At 42.2% G+C, this 25183-nt stretch overlaps 1 protein-coding gene across 6 annotated transcripts in view; it reads left to right on the forward strand.

Annotated features, from left to right (window-relative positions):
• Nucleotides 1–25183, forward strand: part of SMOC1 (SPARC related modular calcium binding 1) — a 127975-nt gene that overhangs the window by 27108 nt on the left and 75684 nt on the right. For all 6 annotated transcript variants that reach the window (XM_035539743.2, XM_035539738.2, XM_035539737.2 and 3 more), the window contains exons 2-3: nt 12218–12389; nt 19624–19736. In XM_035539743.2, coding sequence (XP_035395636.1) covers nt 12218–12389; nt 19624–19736 — 285 coding nt within the window. The remainder of the gene's footprint in view (nt 1–12217; nt 12390–19623; nt 19737–25183) is intronic.

Below are 25183 nucleotides of genomic sequence, written 5' to 3' on the forward strand. Positions count from 1 at the left end.
AGCTCATGTACGAAGGTACCCCGTACCTTCGTACCACCGTACCTGGTGCGGACAGCTTTTGACTACAAGGATCTTAGTGACGGTGAAAGTTCACTTCACTTGTGTCTAAGGGACAGTACTGTAGAGCCAGAAATGCTCTAAAACTTATTTCTTTGGGAAAAAAGGAAATTGTCTGTCTCTAGCAAAAAGGAATCTTCATGAGTATTCTGCAGCTCTTCACCTAAGTGTGAAAAATAGTTCAGTGTAGCTGGAATCAACCTTTCCTCCTAGCTGAAAGTAAACAGACACTAAAGTAAACAGTCCCGTAGTACAAAACGTGAAAAAGCTGTCAACCTGAGAGAGTGAACAGCCTGTATGAAGATCAGTCACTCTCTAATGTCATTCTGCTTGGATGTAGGGATTAAGGATATGTATAACATAGCGGGGTGAGGGGAAGGGATGCAGTATGATGGGAAAGGAATTTTGTAGTTTACAGGGGAAGCTCATACCAACAACCTGGGGCAGCGTCAAGATGCCTGTAAACGCTTCTTTTGAAGACACCTTTATCCTAGCTTCCCCTTCCATATATTTAAAAACTGAAGGCCTCAGGAGTCTTCGAGCAGCAAACCCTGACAGGTTAGTGATGACCCTTGCAGAGTTCGGTGGTAATGAGGGGATTTGCTGGGAACACCTTACAAACCATGTCTCTCACTTCAGTACTGAAAATGCTCTTGACCTGTGTGAACAGCATGTCTTGCTAATGGAATAGCAACGTTGCTTGGTAGTTCACCAAAAGTGATTAAAATGAAACCTCTTACTCCCAAGCTATCAGAAGGTATGTGAACTCTGTATTTGAGCAGGATAGGAAGCCTTGTGCACTAACAGCTTGTCACTTTGAAGTGGCATTGCGTAGTTTGCAGTAAATGGCAGTGCTGGAGCTATAGTAATGCTTGACCTGTTTTGTGCTTTTCAAGTTCGTCGATTGGCATCTAAGTTACTGCTGCAGTTCGGAAGAAAAACACAATTGTAAAGGAATCCTGTCTGCAGAAATCCAAAAATGTCTTTACTCCTCTGTGTATACACTAACACATTTCTGAATGTTGTCTGTCCCTGACAGCAGAGGATGGAATTAAAGCCAACAAGGATCCTTCATTCTTGCCTTGCACAAGCGTTTTATCTTAGAACTGTCTTTTGTAGCTTTTTCAGCTCCTGCAGTAGCCAGTACACATCTTGTCTGTTATGGAAAGCTTGTTATCATATGTTTGCATGGCCATATTAAGAAACTTTTTTGAGGTGGGAGCTTTAATTAAATTAAAGCTGCATATTGACAGAACTGAAGTTCATGTCCTGAGTCTTGTACTCACAGCAGGTTCTTCCATTTCTGGCCCAGAAAGACTCCAGTAATGGGGAAAGCTTCTCTGCTACTGCCTGTACGGTGCCAGGAAGATCTGACTGCCTGACGGTCCAAGGAAGCATTGTCCAGCACGTCATTCACACAGAGGGCTAAACTCGGCGGGTGGTTACCCATACAAAATCGAGGGAAGCATTTGGTTTAAATGCAAGAGGAAAGATGAGAAATATTGTAAACACTGTAAAACACAACGCAAACAGAATTGCAGAACAAAGTAATAAAACAATGACTCTTTCCCTTAGGGAGTTAGGGGAAAGAGTTTATTTTTCCTGACTTTTGACAGGAGTTTCAGTTCTGTTTCCTGATTCTTTCCCTCTTGCTCTAAATTCCTGGCTGGAGTATTTCTTTTCTTGGTAGACAGCACTATTTTGTTCTGAATTTAAACCTTGCCTTAGATTAACGTATCTGTTTAGGTCAGTGTAGAATCCCCTGAGGTAGGTATGGCACTTGAAGCAGTGACTGTTAAGAAGTCAAGCCTGGGATCCTTACGATAACAAAAGCACCTACTGGAGGGCTATTTAAAGTCCGTGCTGACCTACAAAAGCAGGAGTTAAGATTGCTAAATGGTATGTATTTCAGTAGTATGGTTTGACTTGTAAAGCTCGGTCTCTGAAACCACCTGTCTGCAGCTCAGACCCTAGCAGTCTGAACGTCAAAAACCAGCATGTTTGTTTGGACTGTGGATGTCACTACTGCAGTGTTTCCTGGAAGGAGCAAAGAGGACCTCATAGCTATTAACTGAGCAATTAATAACTTCTGCTGATGAGAAAGTGTCTTTACTGCTGCCTCTTAATCCATAGGCTAAAAGTCAAGGGATGAGTCAGACTGTAAGATGCTAGGAAAAAACCTTTATTTGTAAGAGCTCTGGAGTAAGGTTAGCCATAAATGTGAGACAGCTGTAGCTTTCACAGTGCTGGCAATGTGAGTTACTCTGTATTTAGCAAGGGAACATGGTATTTTGTATTAACAAGGTGAAGTTCCTGTCTTTTCAGTTTCACTGTTTTTGACACTTCAGAGGAGTAATAGAGTAAATAAGGGCAACCTACTTTATTACTCTGTATAGCTGATGGGGTCAGGACCCAATGGAAAATCTCTGGAGATGCAAAGGTAGACCTTCTATGGAGGGAGACCTGTCAAGATAGCTATGTTCCCAGACAGAAGCAGTAATAGAGCTTCAGAAGCTTTGATGCTGAAGTGTTCATGATTGTAAGTGTAAAGTCAGATGGAGTGCAGAGAACCCCCTGATGCATCCACCTTCCACCGAGAGTTATCTTTGGTTAATCATTGTCTTTGGATCGTGTGGAGGTAAGCATATAGTTAAGAAAAGCGACCTCTTTAATGTTCACAGCACCTCCTTTTTCAATATTCCTCCTGTGCACTGGAATGTCAGACTTGGCATTCAGTTAGTGTACCTCTGCTGATGGGCAGCCAGCCCTTGCTGTGTTTGAACTAATGAGCTCAGCTATTTCTAATATCTACTTCTTGGTTCTGCTGTTGGCAACAACCATAATGAAGGCTGGATGCCAGCTTCAGTTTGAATGACTCTTTCAGTGTTTTAGAAGAATTGAGTTAAGAAGGACTGAAATTTGTAGAGCTATGGAGTTTTAATGGGTGGCATTTTCAATCCTGGAAGATCTACACGAACAAAGCATTTGCACTCTCGAAAGAATGCCCTTATACAGTTGTATTTCCATTGGAGCTCAGCTCGAAAGATATGTCTGCCTAGCTGTGTTTGTAAAATTGTTTAATTCTCATCTTTTTTCATGTGATGATCTCCTAGCAGAGTAGAGCAGTTCCAGAGATGAGTCGTCTTCATACACCTGATGTGGTTTTTTTTTTTGTTTGTTTGTTTTTTTACAATAGTGTTTAATACATGTGGCCGTTGTTGAAGTGAGACACTGGATGTGGATGTGGTGTAGACTGGACAGTGGTGACAATCTAGAGATTTTTCGGCTTGACATAGGCTCAGCTGTATCTGTTTTGCTGTGTGTGCTTAACTAATATGCATGCTAAAGGGAGTTAGTTACCTAGAAGATAGTGTTCACAAGTTTCAAAGCAGTGAAAGTCTGGTAAAACTTACCTACTTTTTGCAGTGCAAGGTGTCTGCAATGAAGAGTAGGTTTTGTTTTTTGTTGGAGAGAATGAGTGATGGAAGGAAAAAATGTTTGTGTTTTTTGTCTTGCCAGCTTGGGATGTTTAGAAAGCTTATCAACTGCCCTGGAGACTCCATTTAGAGCAGGCTCCCTGCTCTTCAGCAATAACACTGTGGAAAGAAAGGGCAAAGTAATTCTATTTCTTGAGATAAAGAAAGGATGAGACTGTACTTAAGGAGGGTTGGATGAGTTGTTGTCAGGTTATAAAGACAAATTTTAAGGGCATTTGGACTTAAAGGGAAGCTTTTTATAGATACCAGCCTACTGATGGAAACTCAACAGAGAGCTTTTACTTAAAGTAGATTCATTTAAGAATGCTTCAGCAAGACTTGGTTGTAATTGGACATGCTTGCAGCTGATGTGCATCCTCACATTACATAACAGACTTGTGTAAGAAACACATGAAATAATCTTCTACCCTTTGAAACAACTTTGGCACAAGGAAGGAGCGTTGCTGAACAGTATTAGTGTAATGCTGAAAACTCCCATGAATAAAAGATTTGAGATAAGTTCAAGAGAAGGGTCTTACAGTGTTCTTGAGCAGTAATAGATCCCACAGAGGTTCTAAGGGAATTATTAGGAAGGAAGTAGTTATAGGTGGAGGGGAGGATTACTGTAGATTACACAGGTCAATCTAATTAGGTGAATTATCATCTAACATTTCAAGAGTTTGGAACCAGTGGCCCCTCAACTTGTCCATGCTGTCTGCAGTGCTCCAAGCTTTTTCAAATTGGTAAGAGGGCATTTCTAGGGCTGACTGTGTAGCCATTCCTACTACAGGTGATAAAGGGCACAGGAAAGCATTCTTTCACAGCCACTCTCTGCATTCACGTGGGCAGTTTAGCCCGTACACAGAACTCTGGAAAGACTGGAGCTGACACTTAGTTTTTTACATGGTGGAGCGTAAAAAAGCATGTACCTCAGTCTCCAGCACGATTCAAGAGATTTAGGGGCAAGAGGGTTTGCTCCAGATCTTGAAGAACATATGCAGTGGTTTAAAGCACTCATCTACATTGTTTAAGGATGGGGAACACTTTGGGCAAAAATCTTGCTTGAGATACTGCCCTCTGTTATACTGTACACCTAATGACATTGCTTCAACCCTGCTGGTTTCTTGAGATCTCCTGAGTTTCTTTTGAGGAAAATATGCCCCCTTCCAGTGGAATAGCTGACTTCTCACCTTCTGGTGACAGCACAAAATTGTAATCCTGCTATATTTGCTAGGGGAAAAGAACAGCTTCAACTGTCGTTATGACAAACTGAAGTAGGGGATATAGTTTCTTAAAGGAGGCCAACTTGGCATAAGTTATGTAGGATGATGTTTAGAAGTCTGGTTTTGTTTTTGAGTTATACTGAAGAAGCAGAGGACTCCCTAAACCAGACAGACTGGATTGGGTTATTAAACAATACAATTTATTAAAGACAAGATTCCACCTTTATGTCAATGGAAGTTTTGCCATTGTTTCCTTTGGGACAAGAAATGCATTTCTTGACTATGCAAACATCTGGATTTTCTATCTGGTTCAACATATATATAGTAGCAAAGTTAATGAGAAGAAATAGTCCAAGTTAAACATACCTTCTCTTGTCAATGTGTTTGACAAATTAAATTTAATCTTGAATTTGTTGTAGGCTTGCATGTCATCTTGGCTGCAAGAATAATCTGACTGGGAGAGTGAGCTTTGACAGAAGCTGAAGTAATGTTATTTCAAAGGAATTAAATCAGTCTCTACCTTAGTATTGCCAAATTTACTACTAAGGCTTAGAAGTCATGTTAGAAATAGAAGACTTGAGCAGAAATTTCTATTTTGTGTTCTCAAGATTTTTCCTCCACTGTTCAGTTGATCAGCATTCTGATCTGTGGTACAATGTGCTTCAACAAACTAGATGTTTACATAAGGAAAGGAACTCAAAAGTGATACAGGCATGTGGGTAAAAATTCTGTGGAAGAAGAGATTGTTTTGAAAGCTTAAATTAAATCTTGTTCTTTGTCTCTTAGTTTCGTACTTTCCTTCCCACAAGACAGAAGTAGTTAAGGGGTTATACGTATTGCATAAGTTTGCACCTCAAAAGCAAGAGATACCATTTTAAAAGTTCACTTTCTCACTGTAATATTTTTTGTTGTAAAACAATAAAAACACACACAATATCCCCCCCCCCAAAAAAAACAAAACAAAACAAAACACCGAAAACACCAAAGTGGAAAAACTACCCAATAAACAAAAAACCAGCAGAGATTCTCTGTTACGGTTCAAATTCTAAGGCTTTTCTACTTAACTATTTGTAGGTGAGCTCTTTAAATATTCTCTTAGAAAATTTCGTTGGCTCTAGTACCTTATCTTCTAAAAGCAGAGTACAGCCGCCTCATCATGTTTTCTTCCAAGCTGATTCCCCAAAACACAGTATTATTTCCCTAGCTAGAACTCTTCCAGCAGATGAAGCACAATACTTGACCACTTGTAGGGGCTTGCACAAAACAATGAGGGGGGGGAGATTGCTGTAGAAAAACAAGGTTTCTAGCCTGTAAGGGAAAAAAAAAAGCCTTGAATTTAACTCCTACAAATACATACCGAGTTTGTCTGCTTTGTGGTGTGATCCCATATGTTTGCCCAGCCTTCACCATCCTCAAGCGCAGGCTGTGTGCTTTGAACCTATTCTTGTTTGCACAGCTGGGGGCTTGGGGTTGAAATGTAAGTGGTGCTTTAGCTTAGGCTAGACTCTAAGCTTTGCAGGTGGGATGACTCAAGGAGTATAAGTATTGCAGTGTCCTTCTCGTAAGTCCCTTCTGTCTGGGGAAGGAGCTGAGCCCTTTTAATTTTTTTTAATTTTTTTTTTTTACAATACCCATTACACAACTGGCTTCTCAGGAAGCTGCCTTTGAAATCTTTTTATTTTTTATTTTTCCCCCACCAGATGGGTTCTGAGGCTGAAGGCCCTGGTCAGCTGGTGGGAGCCATGGTGGTGCTGGCTGGCTGGTATCTACCTGCAAGCCACGATCGGCCTCTCTCTGCCAGAGTTTCTAAGGCTTTCAGTCTTGCTTTCTCCCTTTCTAGAAGCCAAATGCTTTGAGTCTCTGGCTTAGAGCGTGATCATTGACACCTTCGAGGACTGCTGGGCTGCTGGTTCCATGGCGGGAAACCTGGCTGAGCTCCCAACCTGTGGCTGAGGTGCTTGGGCCCTGCAGGCAGCCTGCCACGGGGCTGAGCCTCCCTGCGATTAACACAGGGACTCGGCTCCAGCTCTGCCTCCAGTAAGGCTGGTTGCACCAGTTGGGAGCCTGAAACCAAGGCATAAATCTGTAAGGCTGAAACTAGGAAATGCGAAATGATACATTCCAACGGCAATAAAAAATGTCCAGAACTTTGTAGTCTCTTCTAGTGTATAAAATGGTATGGTTTTCCCTGGGGAAGTCTCTGGGAAGGACTTGAGACAGGCCAGTCTGATTGCTTAGACAAATGGGTGGGTGCCCTGAGCGGTGTGAGCATGCCTCGATTGATCACTTTTTCCAAAGGTATATTCTGGGGGTCTTTAAACTTGAAGTCTGGCAAAGCTGGAGTAGGCCATTGCACGTGCTGTTTCCTCTCTTTCTCCTCTACCTATTTTTTCTATCCAGCAGCCTGCGCTAATCTGAAGCAAAGTTGCTAAACAGCTGAGGCACCTCAGTTTTTATCCGCAGTGGACCCTTGTCTTTTAGATTAGTTTCTTAACAGGCTTCCAGTTTGTCACATTCACGTCACTTGTGTCCCTTGCTCCCTCTTTTCCCTGAAGCTTTGCTAAAGCACTTTGCTCTGACACTGCAATGCTATGGCCATTTCTCGTCACCCCCATCACAAAGGGCTGAGCTGCTCTGTTTGTGCTTATAATGTACCCAGATGGTGAATAGAATGAGTGACCACCAAGCTCATTTTCACTTGTGGGGTCAGACCTTTCTCTGCTAAATAACACAAGTGTTCCCAGCTGCTGTGCAGCTGCAGGGAGTCTGCTTTCCTTCACAGGCATTAAAAACCCTTTAATCAGTGTTTGTTGTTTGTCAGCAGTGGTGTTGAGGTGTGGAGAAAAAGAACAGATATGCTTTGTTGGCAAAGTTAACTTTATTCTGACCTCTTATCTTTCCTTTTTCTTTTAAAGTCTGAAGAAGCAGAAAGTAGTTTGGGAAGTGGTTTCCGCAAGCACCTGTGTAAATGTATTTGCTGAAGGAGGAGGTTTATACCCTTATACAGATACTGCATTTGATGTAAAAAGATGCTCTGAGAGCTGCACTGAACTGGAAGCTCTTTAGGGGAGGGGCTCTCAGACTGATTGGTGTGGGAACTGCAGGTTCCCTTAATGTAAGTGAATGCTACAAAAATACAAATATTGGTATATAATTCTAGTGTTACTTCTGCTTATTTTAGTATAGAGTCTGTGTTTAAGGAATACTATTTGTAACATGGTCAATTTTAACATTTCCCTGGAAAATAGATTCTTCCTGCCAGTTCTTTTTTTGTTGTTTTTTTTCGGTTCTGCTTTTAATAGGTCTTCTCCCATGGAGGGAAAAGGACTGGTAAGCCAGTGACACCCTCTCCAGTCCCATTTTTTTGGATGTAGCCTGTTCTGAAGAAAATGAGAACACAGGTATCAAGAAGAGGCTTCAAGAAATCTTACCGAAGATAGTTATTTCCCTCTTCTTTCTAGAAGAGGATTTGAAATGGCTGGTGCTGCACGCTTGTTTGCAGGGTTACTTCTCTGTGTGCAGAACTGTTCACATTGTGTGTCCAGCACCAAGCGCACCTCCACACGTGTTGATTCTGTTGTTTGCAAAACCTGTTCGTGTGGAAGTCCCAAGGCAGTTAGGACATCAGGCTTTGATTCTGGCTTCCAGGGTGATGATAGGACAGTCTGTGTGAGAAGTGAAATCCCTTATCTCACTGCTCTCTGAAGGCACCTGAGATTCACAGGACTGCATTGGTGATTTATGAGGGTCAGTGGCCAGGCATTGGGGCACCCCGTGCACATCTGCCTGGCTCAGTGGTACCTTCTGCAGCAACTGAGGGGCTCTCCTGGAGCAGGGGCGTGCTTCTGGGGGGAAAAAAAGCGCCTGCTTGCTTGAAATGGGGATGAAGAACTGGGAACAAGTCACTTTTGAATTGTAGCTCGAACTGTGACAATGATAAATTTGATTGCTCTCCTTGCTCTCTCACTTGTTTCCCTCCCCAGGTGGGCAGACCTATTTCAGCATTCATCCAGTGTTTTTCCTCTGTTCGTTGCTGAGGCTGCTAACAAAGGAGCGCAGTTGTCCTGCTCTCAGAGAGGCAGAATGTAGGAAAGAAAATGTCATGCGCTGGGCAGGAAGGGATGGATGCTCGAGATAAACTAGTACCTTAAATAACTGTGGATGGGATGTGGTGATGATTAGCAGTGTTCATGTGATAGAAGCAGAAATGGTGGACAAAGAACTGCCATTTTATTATCTGAAAGCTGCCAGGGCTGCCAAGCCAAAGAAGGGCTCTGAGCCATGGTGAAGCAGGTGTCCTGCAAGGGGGAGTTTTTGAAGCCCTACGGTAATGTCTCCAGGAGATGCAGTCTTTCTGGCAGTGCTGGCTGATCACATGAACAGGACCCTGATCAGACAGGCACGATCCTGGATCCTTCTGGAAATTAATGCAAACTTTTACAATTAAAATCTAGTCGAACAAAACAAGCACCATCTTGTGCAACTACGTAAACCATAAACTTTTTTGGCAAGGCAGGTGTGGCATCTTCAGTGCCTGGAAAGCACCTAACGCTGTGTGGGATCCCTGCTGTAATCCAAATTACAAATGCTAAAAAGGCTTTGATATTTTTTTATTTTTTTTTATAGAGCGATTCTTGGCTTCATGTGGATAGGCAAGAACTTCATAGAGACTGCATTGGGGCACGCTGCATGTTTCCTCAGGCCCTCATAATTAATCAATGTCGAGCTGTTCCTTCCCATCCCTCTGTAAGGAGGCACCCGTGGAAAGCTGTTCCATAGCGTTGGCTTTAGCTCATTTGTATGGGCTGGCTGTAAGCGGCTTTATATTCCTCACGTATGTCCCCTCTGGGAGCAGGGGCTGCCCTGTCCCGTACGGCCCTTTGGCAAGTAGTTTGGTGCAGACGACAGAAGGCTTAGGTGAGTTTTTGTGATACACACTGAGTTTTCATTAAGTTTGCAGCATGGTTTGATGATGGAAATTAATATTCTGGTTTTTGGTGCTCTTCTGGAAGTCTCTGATATGTGGAACTTGGTTTCTGACACGAGGAGTTGCAAAAACTGCTCTGTGCTGGTATCTCAAGTCCTCAAAGCTGTGCTAAATGGCAAATATGTCTGTTCCTTCTGAAGCAGAATGGTTTTGGTGTTTAACTGAGTGTTTAACCAGTGTGTGTGTACCATACAATTCTGTCAGTTCTGCTTTAAAGTCTGTTTATATAGACAGTTGAGAAGCCTTGCAAGTCTTTGAGAAAGAGTCTCTGACACTGCACATTGGGAGGAAGCTTCAGCATCATCAGCCTGCTGCTTTTTGGTGTGTGTTTACAGTCATTGCACCCTGGGGGCTGCAGAAAGACGTGGCTGTACCCAGAGTGTGGTTCCAAGCTCACTTGTGGTAGTTCAGCCCCTGACAAGAACAGGGCAAAAATCTGGTCGAACGTTACAGTGTTTTTATAGTCTAGTCCAGGTCTCTATAAACCATTTAAAATTGCCTTCAGGTTTAAATTTTCCAATTTCCCATTTGGAACAGGTGTTGCCAGGTTATAGAAAGTGTTGCAGAAAAGGAACAAAAACACTTTAAAAACTCTGCTGTTACAAATTTTGGCAAGTCTCTGACAGATGAGAATTTAAAAAAAAAAGTTTGCCCCACCCAAATTAAAACAAGTGCAGACCTTGCTCACTTTTCCCAGCTGTCATGTTTAAATAGGGTTTTTAGTAATGCATGAGTTTTCAAAAGGCTCAGCAGTATAGAAGGTAATGTGTTTTCACACGAAAATATTCAACTTCTCAATTGTTTTTCATCTTACTTAATTGGGGGGGAGGGGATGAAGATTTTTTTTTTTCAAATGTCAAAAAAACAAATTTCTGCGATGCACGTTGCTGGAATGGTTAAAAACCAACCCAAAGCAGGCTTGAGGCAATGTTTTTTCAACAGCTTTAACCTCAAAGCAGGGAGCAGACAGCTTTGTAGGCAACTTTGAGACCAAGGTGATTATGGCAGTGACTCACACTTCCCTGTAAGGCATCCAGCTATCAACACACTTGGAGAGCCGTGGCTTTGTGCATGCAGGCAGGGTGTCAGTCGGTGCCCCCTTGCCAGCCAGCTCCGAACTGCTGAGCTCATAAGTGCTTTGACAGCATGCTGGGGTAGCGGCGTGCTAGAGAGCAGGTCTGATTCCCTCGTGCTCAGGAGAGCCTTCAGAGATGGAGCTTGGGAAGGGGAAGTGCAGTGCTGGTTTAACTTCCCTTCTCCGTTCCTTGCTTAATCCCCATGGGACTCGTTTCAGGAGTCCTGTGAAATCTTCCTGCGAGCAGGTAGTTGGGTTTGGGGAGTAATTAAGGGTCTGCCTGTCAAACCACTAAGTAAGGCAGTGAAAAGGGCTGCTACTGTAACATTCTGTTGAAACTCTGCAGGTATGGAAAGAGGACTGATAATCAGGGTCCTCAGCACGGACTTGGGAAAGAGGCCTGGGTATCGCTGTAGGCAGCTCAGGGTGTAGCTGAGGACACAACAGAAAAGTACCACCACGTGTTGGGCTTTGCAGGGACCAGGCTGAGAAATGGAAGGTGGGGACTCATCTATATGTGCATTGCGGGCTTCAACATCTCCAAAAGATAAGGCAGAAGCCAAGGTGACTTCAGTGAAGGGAAACAGCAGTGATCATGGTATGGAGGACATCTTCTGAGCAAGGAATTGAGGGACTGGCAGGAAAGGAGTGCCATGTATGCAGAGAAACAGGCTGCATCCGAACTGAACGCTCGGAAGAAGAGGCATTCAGAAAGATAGCAAAACCAAACCTGAAGGGAAGTAGTTCTTCACATGGTATGCAGTGAGGTTCTGGGATGCATGGATGCAGTTGTCAGCTTGGCAGGATGACATCAGGAAGGTGCTAAGCGTGGCCTTGGGAACGTGTAGGTATGCTGTTGTCAGTGGTATCCACTGATGATATAAGTAATGCTTTAAAAAACAAATAACTGGTAATATAAAGCTGGCCACATCCGTGGTTCAACTACCAGGGCCAATCTTGATAGGTTATCTGGGTTCTTCCATCCTTGGTGATGCGTTCCTTGCACCTCTAACTAACGTTGTCTAGGACCAGATCCTGTTTGCGGCGGGGCGCTGGGTGAGCTGGGCTGATGTGACTCAGTATTGCCCTTCCCGTGTGGGTTTTGTTTGGCTTTGCACAATTTGTGTTTTCAGAGGTGAGGCAGAGTGAGTAATGTTTCCCTTGTGTTAAAGAAAAGGGAATGGCAAAGACCGTTATTTTCTTTAAAAGATATAAGTGTTTCATTTTAAGTTCCCTTCAGGCAAAGTCCGCTTTGGTAGGCAGCTTAAACTGCGTTATAGACCATATTGCTATTATCATAAAAACGAAATATGCTGCACTGTGTTTTGGGAAATTAAACAAAACTCTTTTTTTTCTTCTCCCACTTTCCCTCCTTCCTTCTTTCACTTCCTTCCTTCAGTTTTTAATAAGCGACCGTGACAGAGACCCTCAGTGTAACCTGCATTGCTCCAGGTCCCAGTCCAAGCCCCTCTGCGCTTCTGACGGCAGGACGTATGAGTCCATGTGCGACTACCAGAGAGCCAAGTGTCGGGAAGCGAGCTTGAGCGTGACACATCGGGGCCGGTGCAAAGGTAGGTGGATTTCAAACACCTTTGAGGGGAGGAATGGGAGCCCTTCCGACTACCAGACGAGTTTCTTGTGCTTAGTACCATGCTCTGTGAGTAGTCTGATTTAAATTATGCATTAATATGAGTATGGTATCTGAGTCTGGGGTGTAGGTGGCAGGAGCAGGAACCAACAGAATTATGAATGAAAGAAGGCAAAGGAGCCAGAGATGCCAGAATAAAAAAGGGCCCGAATGTGTGTCTATGGAGCAGAAGGGGCTGGCTTCATGGAAATGCACAGTCAAACCCTGAAGGAGATCTTCCTTGCTGCCTGCATCAATGAGAAACTGAGATACCTTTGAGTTGTAGGAATGTGCAGCAGGGAAGAGTGTGCAGGCACATTAGGTGAGTATGTCTGAAAAAAGACCAGACAGCCTTTCTGTGCTGAGCACAGAATGCGTGGAAGTCTTTACATGGCCTCTGTTTTGCTTTCCTGCTGTTACACATTTACTTAGAAGTAAGAATATTGTCTTTCTTTCAGTTCGGCTTTTTCTTCAGCATACCCTAAAGTTGAAGTTGTAACTTTTTTATTTTAGGAATATTAGCGTCTTGTCACACAAATAGTCTGCTTCTGCAGTGAAGTGAAAAATTGTCGAGTGCGTTTTCTGGGAGCACAATTGACTTAGGGCAGATGGCACAGATGTTTTTAGCAATTGGTTAAAGTGACAGAAGAAACTCATTAAAATCCCTGTGGAAGGATAAATAGGCATATGTTTAAGTCTAAATTGTTTATGAAAGGTTTTGTTTTGTTTTTCTACTATAAAAATGTATTTTTAAATTGCTGTCAGACTTGCTTGTTCTAAACTGGAAATCTTTTTTTCAATGTATTGACAAATGTTATAGTTTAGGTGAATTATGAGCATGACAGCAAATATTGCTATGTTTTAAATGGTTTGGAAAAAAGCTTCCTTGTATGTTTGTTCTTGCCACTGCCGAGTTGCTTTATGGTAGCTTTTCTCCTATAGCAGAGTGTTTTAAATAAAAGCAACAAAAACAACTCACCCTAATTCCATGGCTGATATTGGCACACAAACTGACACTGTTCAGTTGCTTAAATCATGAGATCTGTAATGTGTTACAGCTCACGTGCAGAAGTGTCTGTTTTTGGAAATGCAGAAAATGTTGATTGCAAAATTGTACAGTCTAAAGACTCCTAAAGAAATAACTAAAGGATTTTTTTCTTAAGCACAGATAAAGTATACTTTTCCTTTTTGCATGCTCAGACAACTGAAATGTTTAGCTGGAAATGCTTGTGTTCTCCTTCCTTTTTCCCCTTGCCCTGTGTTAACTGTACAACACTAATGACCTGGGAATGTTTGACAACTGCAAGTCTTGCTTTTAAGCCACTGTCTAACAGTCCAGTGAATCATTAGGAAGTAGAAATATTCTTTTAACTATCACATTCAAATTTAATTTTGCTGGTAACTTCTGTGTGTGCTGTTATGGAAAAGTTCTTTTGTTTTTCTAGTCGCGCTGGGAACATGACCTCTAGTTGTGCATAAAGATAATTGCTCTTGGCAAATGCAGACAGTGGCAAGACCAGGTGTGTCTAACTACAGGTCTATGTTTTGTATTCTCACAAAGGGGGGGAGGGTACCACCAGCAGTGTCTGAGCATCTTCTGCCACTGGGTTTATGCTGAACAGCTTTCATTCCTTCTGCATGACAAAGATGCTCTGCAGGGGAACTCCCATTGAACTGGAAATGATCCCAAGGACCATCCTGGTCGATCCTGTATCCAAGAACTTACCCGTGTGAAATGAGCGCTTTTAACTTCCACTTCACTCTCCAAGGAGGAAAAGAAAAAATCTAGTAACTAAAATAAGGAAAAGAGGAAGTATATTGTGGATAGCAAGGCATGGCCCTGCACCCCAGATTACTTTAGGTTTCCAATTTCATGTGCTGATAGCTTGAACTGTGCTGTGCTAAGGCAAGCAGAATGGTTTCCATAGTGAGAACAGAACCTTTTTGATTCAGTTCAGTTTTCTGCTCTCTCTCAAGAAGCTAAGGACCTTTAAAGATGAAATCTTGCCAGCCCTTTGGGAACTGTAACTCTTATTCAGCTCTTGCTCCTTGCTAGCTTCCTCGCGTGCTTTTCAATGAAAATTCTCTGGTGCTAAATTATCCCAAACTCTCCTAACCCTTACGCACACACATCACAAAGGGTTACAGATGAGGACTAGCTTTAAATGATCAAGCTACGGCACCTGTGAGAAATAGAGCCTTGCTGAGATTCCAGAGAATAGTTCCAGACATAGCCGTGTGTAAAATACACAGCCAAGCACTTGTACCTGGGTCTTTTGTCAGCTGGCATCTTAAGATCTTACATTAAATAACAGAATTCTGCCTCAAAACTTTGCAGAGATGTAGGACAAATACTTGTTAAATGAGTCTTGGCAAGCTGTCAATATTGTACAATGTTTTAGGTTATATTGGATATCTGTGCCTTAAAAAACACTTAAGTTCTGTGTTAACTGGTTAGTTTCTAGGAACTTGCTTGGCCTATTTAATTAAAAAAAAAAAAAAAGGGAGAAAAAGGAAGTGGAGTGTGTCCTAAAGGGAAAACTCTTGATTGGTTTTAAAAGTGGTGGTACAAAGCTTGTTCTGCAATTACAAGTCCCTAGGCAGAACGAACCTGTCTGTAGGTTACTGGTGGGAGTTGGAACAGGAGTCTTCACCCCATATTCCTGGGATACCTGCATGAACACAACTTTTGGCTGATGTGCTGGAAAGGAAGGTCTCATTCTGACTAGAGATGTGTTCTTTGAAGGTAACTTTCTTCCTGTACCTACTGTTCACATGGTAAGGGAAATGGGGTGCTGAACCCACTCTTTGTTTTAGTTCACTTGCCAGATTCACATATTTTGTCTTTGAACTTTCTTATTCTTCCTAGTCAAGGGAGAAAAAAGTGAGACCTTCCTTGGCGGCAGATTGTCAAAATCTGAAACGAGGCTTTCAATCTCTTTGCAAATTTTGGCATGTTTTTAGATATGCTCCAAATAAGTTAAGGAACTCGGGAGCAGCAGTGGTGTCTGGTTGTCAAAGAAGCAGCAAAGTACGTCAGCATGGAAGGAAAGAGGCTAGATATTCCAGGTGTAGGACTGGAGTGAAGTGGAAAACAACTGGGAGGGTGGAGAATGATCGACACCATGTGGGACAGATGGGCACATTTTTGTAGTTGGCTCAGCTTCCATTTTTTGTCTCTTATGCAAAGACACAGATCATTGGCTGGTGTAAATGGATATGAATCTGCTGATTTCAGTGTAGCTGGTCTGCTTCGTGCCTGATGGGGTCTGGCCTGTATGTGAGACGGTTACCTAATGTAACTGCAAATAGTTCAAAAGCTGCGTTTAGATCAATTTTTGCCATTGAGCTTTTGGTAAAAACAAAGTAGAATTAAGACTAAATAGAAAGATCTTTGTGGCTTGCTGCTAGTGGTCTGTAGGTGCCTGGAGATGTTCTGTTTCCTATTATTAGGATAGCTTAGGTCTTTATACCAGGATGCTGTGTGGTGTCAGAACTGCCTCTACCTGTTGAAGAGAGGATGCTTGAATTCTTGGGGCCTATTCATGAGCGCTCTGTGTATGTTATGAGGGACATGGTGGTCTCGTTTGAATAAACTATTCATGGATAAGATCAACTGTGGTAACTAGCCAACTTCATTGCAAAATCCAAAGCTATGTGCACCTGTATTCTGCAGATTAGGCCCCAGATGTCAGAAACATCACGTGTAGTTCAGTTCATGGTTGCCAGCTACCAGCTTGAGAATGAATTTTCTTTAAAAGGCAGCTTTCTGAGCTGCAGTGAATCTGTTCTAAGTTTAAAATATTTAAAGTAAAAATTATTAGACAGCTCTGCATTTAAAAATGGCATCCTCATATGTTTTTTTCACCTTATTTAGGGGAAGAAGGTCTTCTTTAGTCTGTCTGGACTGTGAAACTGGGCTGTATTAATGCCATTCTGTTTTTAGAAGCTTGGTGTTTGATTCTTCTGAGAACATTTTTAAGAAAATAGAAAAAGTGCTGAAACACTCAGTTAATCAGAATGCAGAACAGGGTATGTGAACCTCCATCGTGTAGCATCAGGCTTTAGTAAAATTTGTAATGCATCTTACATTTGGGGTGAGCCATTTGACAGCTACTCTTTAATGCTTGGCACTTACGTAATATTTTATATTTTCTAATTAACAAAGCAAAAATAGCAAGGTGAAGTCATCCCACTGAAATCACATGTTGATGTAAACATTATAAAAATACCAGCCTGTGGAGTGAGGAAGAGAAGGATTGACAGTCCTTCTAAAAACAAGCTGGTAGATGTTGATATTAAAGGCACTGTTTTTACTGGAACCGAACCGTGAAACGACAGACGAAAAAGATAGCAGTATGCACGCACCTCTCCAGCCAGTGCAGTGCGGATGGTGGTTCCAAGTCAAGGCTGTAAAAGGACTGGCATGACCTTTGGAAATCAATGAGGGAGGATGGGAGAAGTAATTAGTGTTGAGCGTTCACGAACAGGAGAGAAATTGTCCATCTTCTCTCTGCATGTCAGCAGCAATTTCTGAAAGTGACCCCACTTGAGTGAAGGATTGAGATGTGAAAGAGGATGTCGCCGCAATGTTGAGCTCTTAAATTTTCTGTTGTATCAGTGGTGTGCTACACAATGTGGTCTACTAGGTGACAGCAGGTAATCTGATCCATAAAGGCCAGTTAAATTTGCCAGGAAGGGCACCCTCACCTTAGTATAGATAGCATGTTTCTATCATCTCATAGTAAGGGCTTGATTTTGTATGCATTAGGCAAACTGGACAAAAATCTGAGTTAGATTCCCTTCTGCCTAGACTCCCAACATCTTTGTGCTACAGGGATACTACGAAGCGTTTGCTCCTGCCGGTATGGTGAAGCATCCAGTTTCGGTTACGTAGGTACCGCTGCACAGGAGTGGTGAGTGCACCAGCACTGACGTAGGTGCTGTGTGCTTTACACTTCTGCATCACATTCAGGAGGGAACCTAGGTATGCTTGTCTGCAGTCCTGTATTCTCACACGGAGAGACTAGGAAACAGACTTGAATTGTGGATGTGTGCTTTGATTGTCATGTGACGTATTTGCAGCTCTTGTTTATTCACGTGCTCTTCTGTGCTCAGATCTGCATAATCTGGGCAGAATTTTTTTTTGCTACTTAGTCGTCTCCTCTGAAGCAGAACTTGAAGGTGTTTTTAAATCAGTTGGCTGTGTAGTAAAACAGAAGGTGTAGCCATACCATCTGGTTTTATAATAACATCTTGTGTCATGCCAAGCAAGATTAGACTCCTAGACTTGAATGGGAGATGTGCAGGTGATAGTTAGGTGTTCCAGTTACCAGCATTGCCTGTGCTTCCTTTTCGGCTGAAGGAACCAGCATATTCTTCTAGCAGAACCATCTTCTGGTTGAGGTGTGCAAGCAAGGTCTGATAATCTGTTTCCTTTTTCAAGAAAAAAAAGTCCTACAAATTTAATCCTAATTTTAAATTAAATCCTAAATTTAATTGAAGAAAGTCTTTTTACTCTGTAATAATCTCAGTCTTTGTATGAGTTTAGGTCTGCCTGAGATCAAATCCCCGTGTGCTAAGGGCATTGTGCAAACACCCTTCAAACAAGTTGCAAGCTAAATGTGAGTTATGTAGGATCAGCAGGGACACGAGGTCATAGGGAGGGGAGGTAATGGACTGGTCATCGCTCAGTGGGTCAGTGGCAGAACTGATGCAGGCACTTGCTTTATAACCCAGTGCTTAAGCTATATGTACCTGTGCTGAATGCTATTGCTGCACATAATGACATTTTTTCCCTAACGGCAGGGGATTGATTTCCATAATTTCAGAAGACTTGTGTAATACTTCTTGGGGACCATGTTAGTGTGATACATTTAACGTGAAATTGTATAGACAATGTTATCAAACCTGAAACTTAGTCTCTTGTATCATCAATTGTGTAAAGCTGTCATCTTGAATGCTATTGTCTGTTTTTATCAAAACTATTCATAGTGTTGTGATTTGTTTCTACATCTAGATGTGCTTAGATAGAAATTGCTTCTATAGCTATCAAGTGCAAAGTCAGTTGATCTGGGAACCCAGCCTGGCTTTTGAATTCAGTGTTACTATTGAGGATCCTGTTGCTGAAGTTCAAGTGATTTGTGAAGCCCAGTTTGGGCTCTTCAGGGATCCAGCAGAATTTTTTTTCTTAACCAGTTCAACCTTGATTATTCTTTGTGATGCTGCTGAAAGATCTGATGATCACATTTTACAGTTTTTGCACTGAAAATATTTCAGTTGTTGGATTCATGTGAAAAGGAAGGGGGTGCTAGTCCCTGTGTCAGTCCTGTGGAAGCAGATATTTGCTGTTTTTCATTCTAGACTGAATATTGGACATGTTTTAAAATGCAAACAGCAAGTCAATCTGTGTCTCTGCAGGGCAGAAGTCTTTTCTTTGACCCATCAGTGTTAGGCTTATATGAGTCTATGCCCTGTAACAGTGAGCAGGACCTGGAAGGGGTTACGGTCATGCTACATGCAGCCCTCATCTGGAGTAAGTGCAGAGCTGAGCTCTTAACCCCTTCAAGCTCTGCTTGTAGAGCAATGTTTCTCCTTTGTGGCAAAGGAACTGATATGAGGAAGTATAATACACTCCTAGCTCTAAGTGCTGGGACTGGAGGTGGAAGGTGGGTTTCAGTAAGGCATGGGCAATGGCATGTCTTTAGTTGGGTGACTGGTTGTTTTTGGCATCTAACTGGGAGAGTTGCTCAGAAAAGCTTTGCTGGAGCCATCCTGCTTCCACATTGCGTGTGCTTCTGGGCCTAAATTACTTGGCTTATGCTTTAGCCATCCAGTTTCAGGCTGTTAATACTAGCACAAACACAGCTTCCTCCAGGAAGAGCTTTCAATGTGTGAATATTGTGCTCTAGCTTGGAAGAAGCTTCCAGAGCTCTTGGATGATCGTAAATAGTATTGCCTAAGGAAATTAGGCAGTTCTTTGTTAACTGGGTCAAAGTTGTCTAGCTTGTCATGGATAACTCCACAGCTGCCTTTTAAATGTACAGGTAAAGGTTGTTGATGCCCTGTAGTATTATTATTACTATTTTTTTTTCTCAGCTGCATGGTGCATCTGGTATCTTTTGAAGATGCCGAATAGTTATTTGCAATCTGAATGGGGTTTGTTTGTCTCTTTGTAGATGCTGGCCAAAGCAAGTGTCGATTAGAGAGAGCTCAAGCACTGGAACAGGCAAAGAAGCCCCAGGAAGCGGTCTTCATTCCGGAATGCAATGAGGATGGATCATTCACGCAGGTAAAACTCCTACTGGCTTCCTTTGGCCAGGCTTCCAGAGGCTGCAATGAAGTCACTGATAAGGCATGAGCCAAGCGAGGATGGCAGTGTGGGTACACAGTCCAACTCAGTTACTGAGGTGAAGGTGTTGAAAGCTGAGGACTTGGTTAACCAACTAGAAACTTTGATTCAGTCACCATATGTACTGTAACGCACACACACATGTAATGGCATCCACCTCCAGTGTAGCAAAAACATTTTTCTGTGTTGGAAGTTGAAGGAGAGGTCAAGTTTTCTGCAAAGATGAGCTGAAATGGGCATCGAGGCTCTCACAGAACAAGGTGGGACATGGTTCCTCTGTTTTTACCTCCGCTTCATTTATCCCAGAAAAAAAAAAAAGTATCCTAATGAGCATCTTCCCTCTGCATGGCACTTGTTAATGACAGACTCTTGTTTCCTGTACTTGGCTTGGTTGTGGTTTGGGGGTCTGGAAGAGAGGGGATGAGAGTTGTTCGGGGGTTTGATTCTTCAGTATTTATTTCCTGGAAATAAATGAAGTGCTGGGTTAATAGACCGTTTCATGATGTTGCTTCTCTTGAGAGCAGTTGTGCCAGGCAGGTGTAGCAAAGAAAGCTTATGGTTGGCCTTTAATATTGGTACAAAATCACTAGTCAGTCCTGGCCACTGAGCATCCTTTACAAGTAGTTGAACTGGGCTTCCAAAGAAGTTGAAGTTGTGACAAAAGGAAAGCACTCATGAAGGAGAGTTTGAGAGGAAGATTAGTCTGCTAATCATAGAATGGTTTGGGTTGGAGAGTCCTTAAAGATCTAGTCTAACCCTCGTGCCATGGTGATGGGTCATTGCCAAGGCAGGGTAGAAATGAACAGCGATGCTCGTCTCTGTTACCGCCAGTGTATTGAGTGGTGTTCCAGTGCTGACTGAACTAGATAGTAAAAATGGTTCACGTGCTGTTCCCTGGCAGGTAGGAGAGGGATGATGTCTCCTTAGTTTGGCACAGATCTCAGAAGCCCAAATTCTGCATCCCTGGTGATGTTTGCTTTGTGAAATTGGGTAGATCATGTAACGCTTGTGCTTTAGCTTCCCTATATCTAGCACTGTTCTAGATATCTTGTGCCCCAGAGAATTCTGAGAATTCATTAGTTATTGTTGTTTGCAAATTCTTTTGAAGGTTATAAAAAAAAATCCTAAATAGAATCAATATTGGCTTCAAAAAGATGAGTCAAAAAGCTTTGGGGCTGGTTCAAACACTTTGCAATGCCTCAGGGAAAAGGAGAGGAAAGATTTTTTTATGATAACCCACCAAAAATCTGTGTTCCCCCTCAGCCTTACCCTCCCATTATCTGATACGTGGGAGTGTTTTTGTTTTGTTTTTTCACGGTGAAGTGGGAAAAGTTTAGTCCATCTTGCCAGCTTTGCATACTTCTCCTTTGGAGCAGCATCATATGTGTGCAGTGTGGACCATCTTGGGGAGGTGGGGTAAGAGATGTAGCTGCAGTTTTTTGCAATCTAACTGCGGTCTCAACTGTTGAAATTTGATTTTGTGCAGAGCTGCTCAGGTTATGTTGGCACTGGAATGGAATATGTATAGTACCTAGCACAGTGGCCAGCTAATTGTTCCATGTTGAACTTCACAGCTCAAGAAGAAAGGGGGAAGGAAAGCTGAGTTTTCATTTTCTGTCAGCTGTCCATCAGCCTCTTGGAGAGTAAAGTAGGGGGTGCAGGTCAATTTTTTTTTTTTTAAACTCTAATAAGCTGGAATAAGAGTGCAGTTGATAAAGCTTTACTTCAGACAGGTTTATCTGGTAGTTTGGTACTGGTGTCTGGGTTGTGGAGTAGTTGCTGGGCCTCTTTTCTGCACATTCCCGGGGCAGTGTGGGTTGCCAGTGTTTTCAGTAGAGAAGCAGCGTGAAACTGCTCACAAAAATCATGTATTCTGAGCTGGCGGCCAAGCGATATTTCGCATTCTTCCTCCATTTAGTTCTATCTCTGAACACTAAAATGCTTTTGTTGTACCTGGCATGTGTAAGGAAGCCTCTGATCCCTTTGTAACTGGCATTAACTGAAATTCACATCATTCCTTGGATCATAATGCCCTGTGTTCCACATACGTCAGGAACCAGCTTCATCAGTTGTATTGCAGCACTTAAGGTCGTTGTCCCTGCTGAAGATGTGAATGAAAAACAATGGCCAAGGAAGCTAACTGGTTTTCATCTGCACTTGAGACAAATATTTCTTTTAGCTTCTGGTTCAAATTAATTTAATTTGATTTTAAAAGCATGAATAAATTGTAGAATTTTGGTAAACAGTATAAACAGTTTTTGCTTCCAGCAGCTCGCAAATAGATCTGGTTTGGTGGAGGTGGTTTGGATACTGCCTCTCTTTAGCACAGAGTTGGCACCCCCAGGTTCTGCTCTGCAGAGGAACTGTGTAGGCCAGTTCATAAAGTGCCCGAGGCCTTGCAGAAGTCAGATCTGTGCGGTTATTAGTTTATTCTGCTTCAATACCCAGTGAGTAGTTTCATCTGAACTCCAAAATCTCGGTTGGAAAGCCTAGAACACAGCAGCATCTCACAATGATGATTCTAGGAGGAATATCCACCATGGTCTTCAACTTTGGATCCCTGTCCCAGCAAGAATCTACTCAGGTGCACATATTTCAGAGTTGGCTAGGGAAATTTTTTCAACAACTTCATCCCTGCCATGTAACATTTTTACCTAAAATATTTTTTCAATAAGAAAAACTTGGAGAGAAAAGGACGATGTGCACATGTACATCGAATATTAGGTATCTTGTTACTGTGCTCAGATCTTGAGCTGAACCTCTTCTTTGTAGATGCATACATAGTAGGTGTTGAGGCCCACATCACCATCAGACTTGAAAATATCCTGTTTTTTTTAAATTTGTTTAATTAAAAATATTCAAAAATAGTTTGGAAACAATTTTTGGTAGAGGTAACAGTGTGTTCAAAGAACCTGCTTGACCTTGATCAGATTGAACCTGTTAAAGATATCCTGAGTGTCTTAAGTCGTATAAACTGTCTCTTTCGATAGTTTGCAAAATCTAAACTGAGAAGAAGTGTTGCCACCAATTCTACTGCTTGGATGTACAATTTTTCTAGGCAGGGCTACTTATAAAGGGTTTTGTGTGTGCTGCATGAAAGGGAGCAGGCTTCTGTCTGTTCCTTGGTTTTCATAACTGTTTTATGCACCGTGTCTGTAGCTTCCCTTATTTTGGGAGTTTGTGTATTGCGAAGATCTTATCAAACTCCATTTTAGCACTGCTTATACATCTAAATGTCGCATGGAAGAGGTGGTGGCATTGCAGGCATGATGGGGTGACTGTAATGGGGGCAGACCTGTTGGATTGCTCTGGAAAATGGAGTTAGGGGTATTTCGTTATATTTCAGTCTCTGTGAGAGGACTATTACTTCCTATAACAAAAGCTCTCTGCGGTTAGCCAATAATAATATAAGCATGCAGATAAAATTTGAGTTATTCACAACATAAGAATGTTTGATATGAGTAATTTGATTCATTTTACAAAACTGAGCTCACATACTGTTGTGCAGAATTGGATGAGACTAAAACCGGTTTCTGTTCCCGAGACTGGTTCTCTCCTTTTTTTGTTGTTATGCTGTATTTTGCATAAATGCCATTCCCTTTCCATGCTGCACTTAACCTGCTGTGATCTGTTCTTCATAAACAACAGGCTCTGTTGGGTAATCTGTGCACTTTCTTTTGCTGCCTAGTGCCATTGGGCTTATTGCCATGGGCTGAGAGAGACTTGCATTCTTCATAGTTTTTCCCCAAGCAATTTTTTTAGAGAAGGTTGCTGAGGTTTTAAACAGAATCAGTTTCAGAAAAATGAATATGAACATGAATAATCTTATCCCTGCTTTGGGGATGTAAGCTTCTATGGCTTTTTTGTGGTGTCTTGCTATTTTGCCACCTCCTTCTACTGTTTAGCTTTGGTTTCTTTTCCTTGCAAGTCTGCATGCACGTGGCTGAGAGCAATAGCATACTTGGAGAGTTTCTCTGAGTTCAGGGTTCTCAAAATTGCAGCTGCTGGTGCAGTTACGATGCAGCACTAAGACTGCTGTGAGCACATCAGGCAAACCTGTTGTCTTATGACGGGGTCAGTAACTGTCTTTGTTGGACCAGTTTTCTGTCATCAGACAACTTCCAGAGTACTCCAACATCTAATCATATGTCTGGAAAGAAAGAAGCTTTCTTCATAAAGAATCTGGGCTACAATTAGTAGATACCTCTGCTTATTTTTTAATATTAAGAGAGAACCTTTCTATAAAAGACTTTAGTTGGAGAGGTCTCTGTGAGCGCTGCTCTGCAGACTTGCCTGCTACTTAGGCACTTTTTTTCTTCTTCCAGCTCTTGTTTTGTATTGCATTTGTATATTGACCTAAGAATAACCCATGGATGAGTAAGGAGGTGGCAACTTTGGAGATTATGTATATCTTCAAGGAAGAACTGGTCAAGAGAGTAAAGGAAAAGATTCTTAAAACAGGAGTGGACATCATTATAGAAAGCAACAGTATAAGATCATGCATCCTTAGTGTTAAGGGTCACTTTTTGCTTCTGAAAGAGTCTGTGTAATTTTAGCTGGGGATCCCTCTCCTGAGCTATATAATATCAGTTCAGTGTGTGTCTGTTGGGAATGCCCTTGAATGTGGCTGAGATGCTTTTGCCACAAATCACTTATTTCCCGATTACATATTAATAAAGAAATTCCCATGGAGCAAGTGCTTCCTGAGCAATGCATAGGCATGAGGAAGGCGGCCGCTGCATAAAACCATGTTGGGAATATGGGAATATGTCTGCACAACATCATTTGGGAAGAATTAAATTTGAGCAGTGAACAGAAAAAAGTGGCAAGAATGATTTAAGGAGTTACAATTCCAAAGAAGCTCAAGCTTAAGCTGTAGGCTGATTGTTCCCTACAATTGTCAGTAAAGGCAAGGCAGACTTCTGGCAATAGTCAGCCAATGTTAGCCTGGCAGAAAAGATGACACAGTCCAGGGGCTAGGCAGTACAGCAAGATATCTAAACCAGGGCAGAGGTGCTACCGCTTACTGTAAGGGTAAATAACCGTGTTGGAAACAACCCCTTTGTTCTCCTTTTTCAAATGGTTGTGAGGTGATAATGCAGCTTGTTTGTTGAGTTTTTGAATTGTTTGGGAATCTGATTTTGGCGTTGCTGGTGAGATGCTGAAGAAACCCAAACAGCAGCAGCTTTTTCCCTCGGGAATGAAGAGGCAGAGGAGTCTGCCAGTGACGATGGTTTTAATGCTTGCATACTGTAATGAATACGAGGGCAGGTGTTTATTCATGCTGCCAGTGGCTAGTGTGGTAGCTGCTGTTTGATTTCACACGTGGTAATAGCACGGGGGAATAAGGAACTGCTGCCACACTCTTAATTTGGGCAATGGCAGCA

The sequence above is a fragment of the Cygnus atratus genome, chromosome 5, assembly GCF_013377495.2.
Source record: "Cygnus atratus isolate AKBS03 ecotype Queensland, Australia chromosome 5, CAtr_DNAZoo_HiC_assembly, whole genome shotgun sequence".
NCBI lineage: Eukaryota > Metazoa > Chordata > Aves > Anseriformes > Anatidae > Cygnus > Cygnus atratus.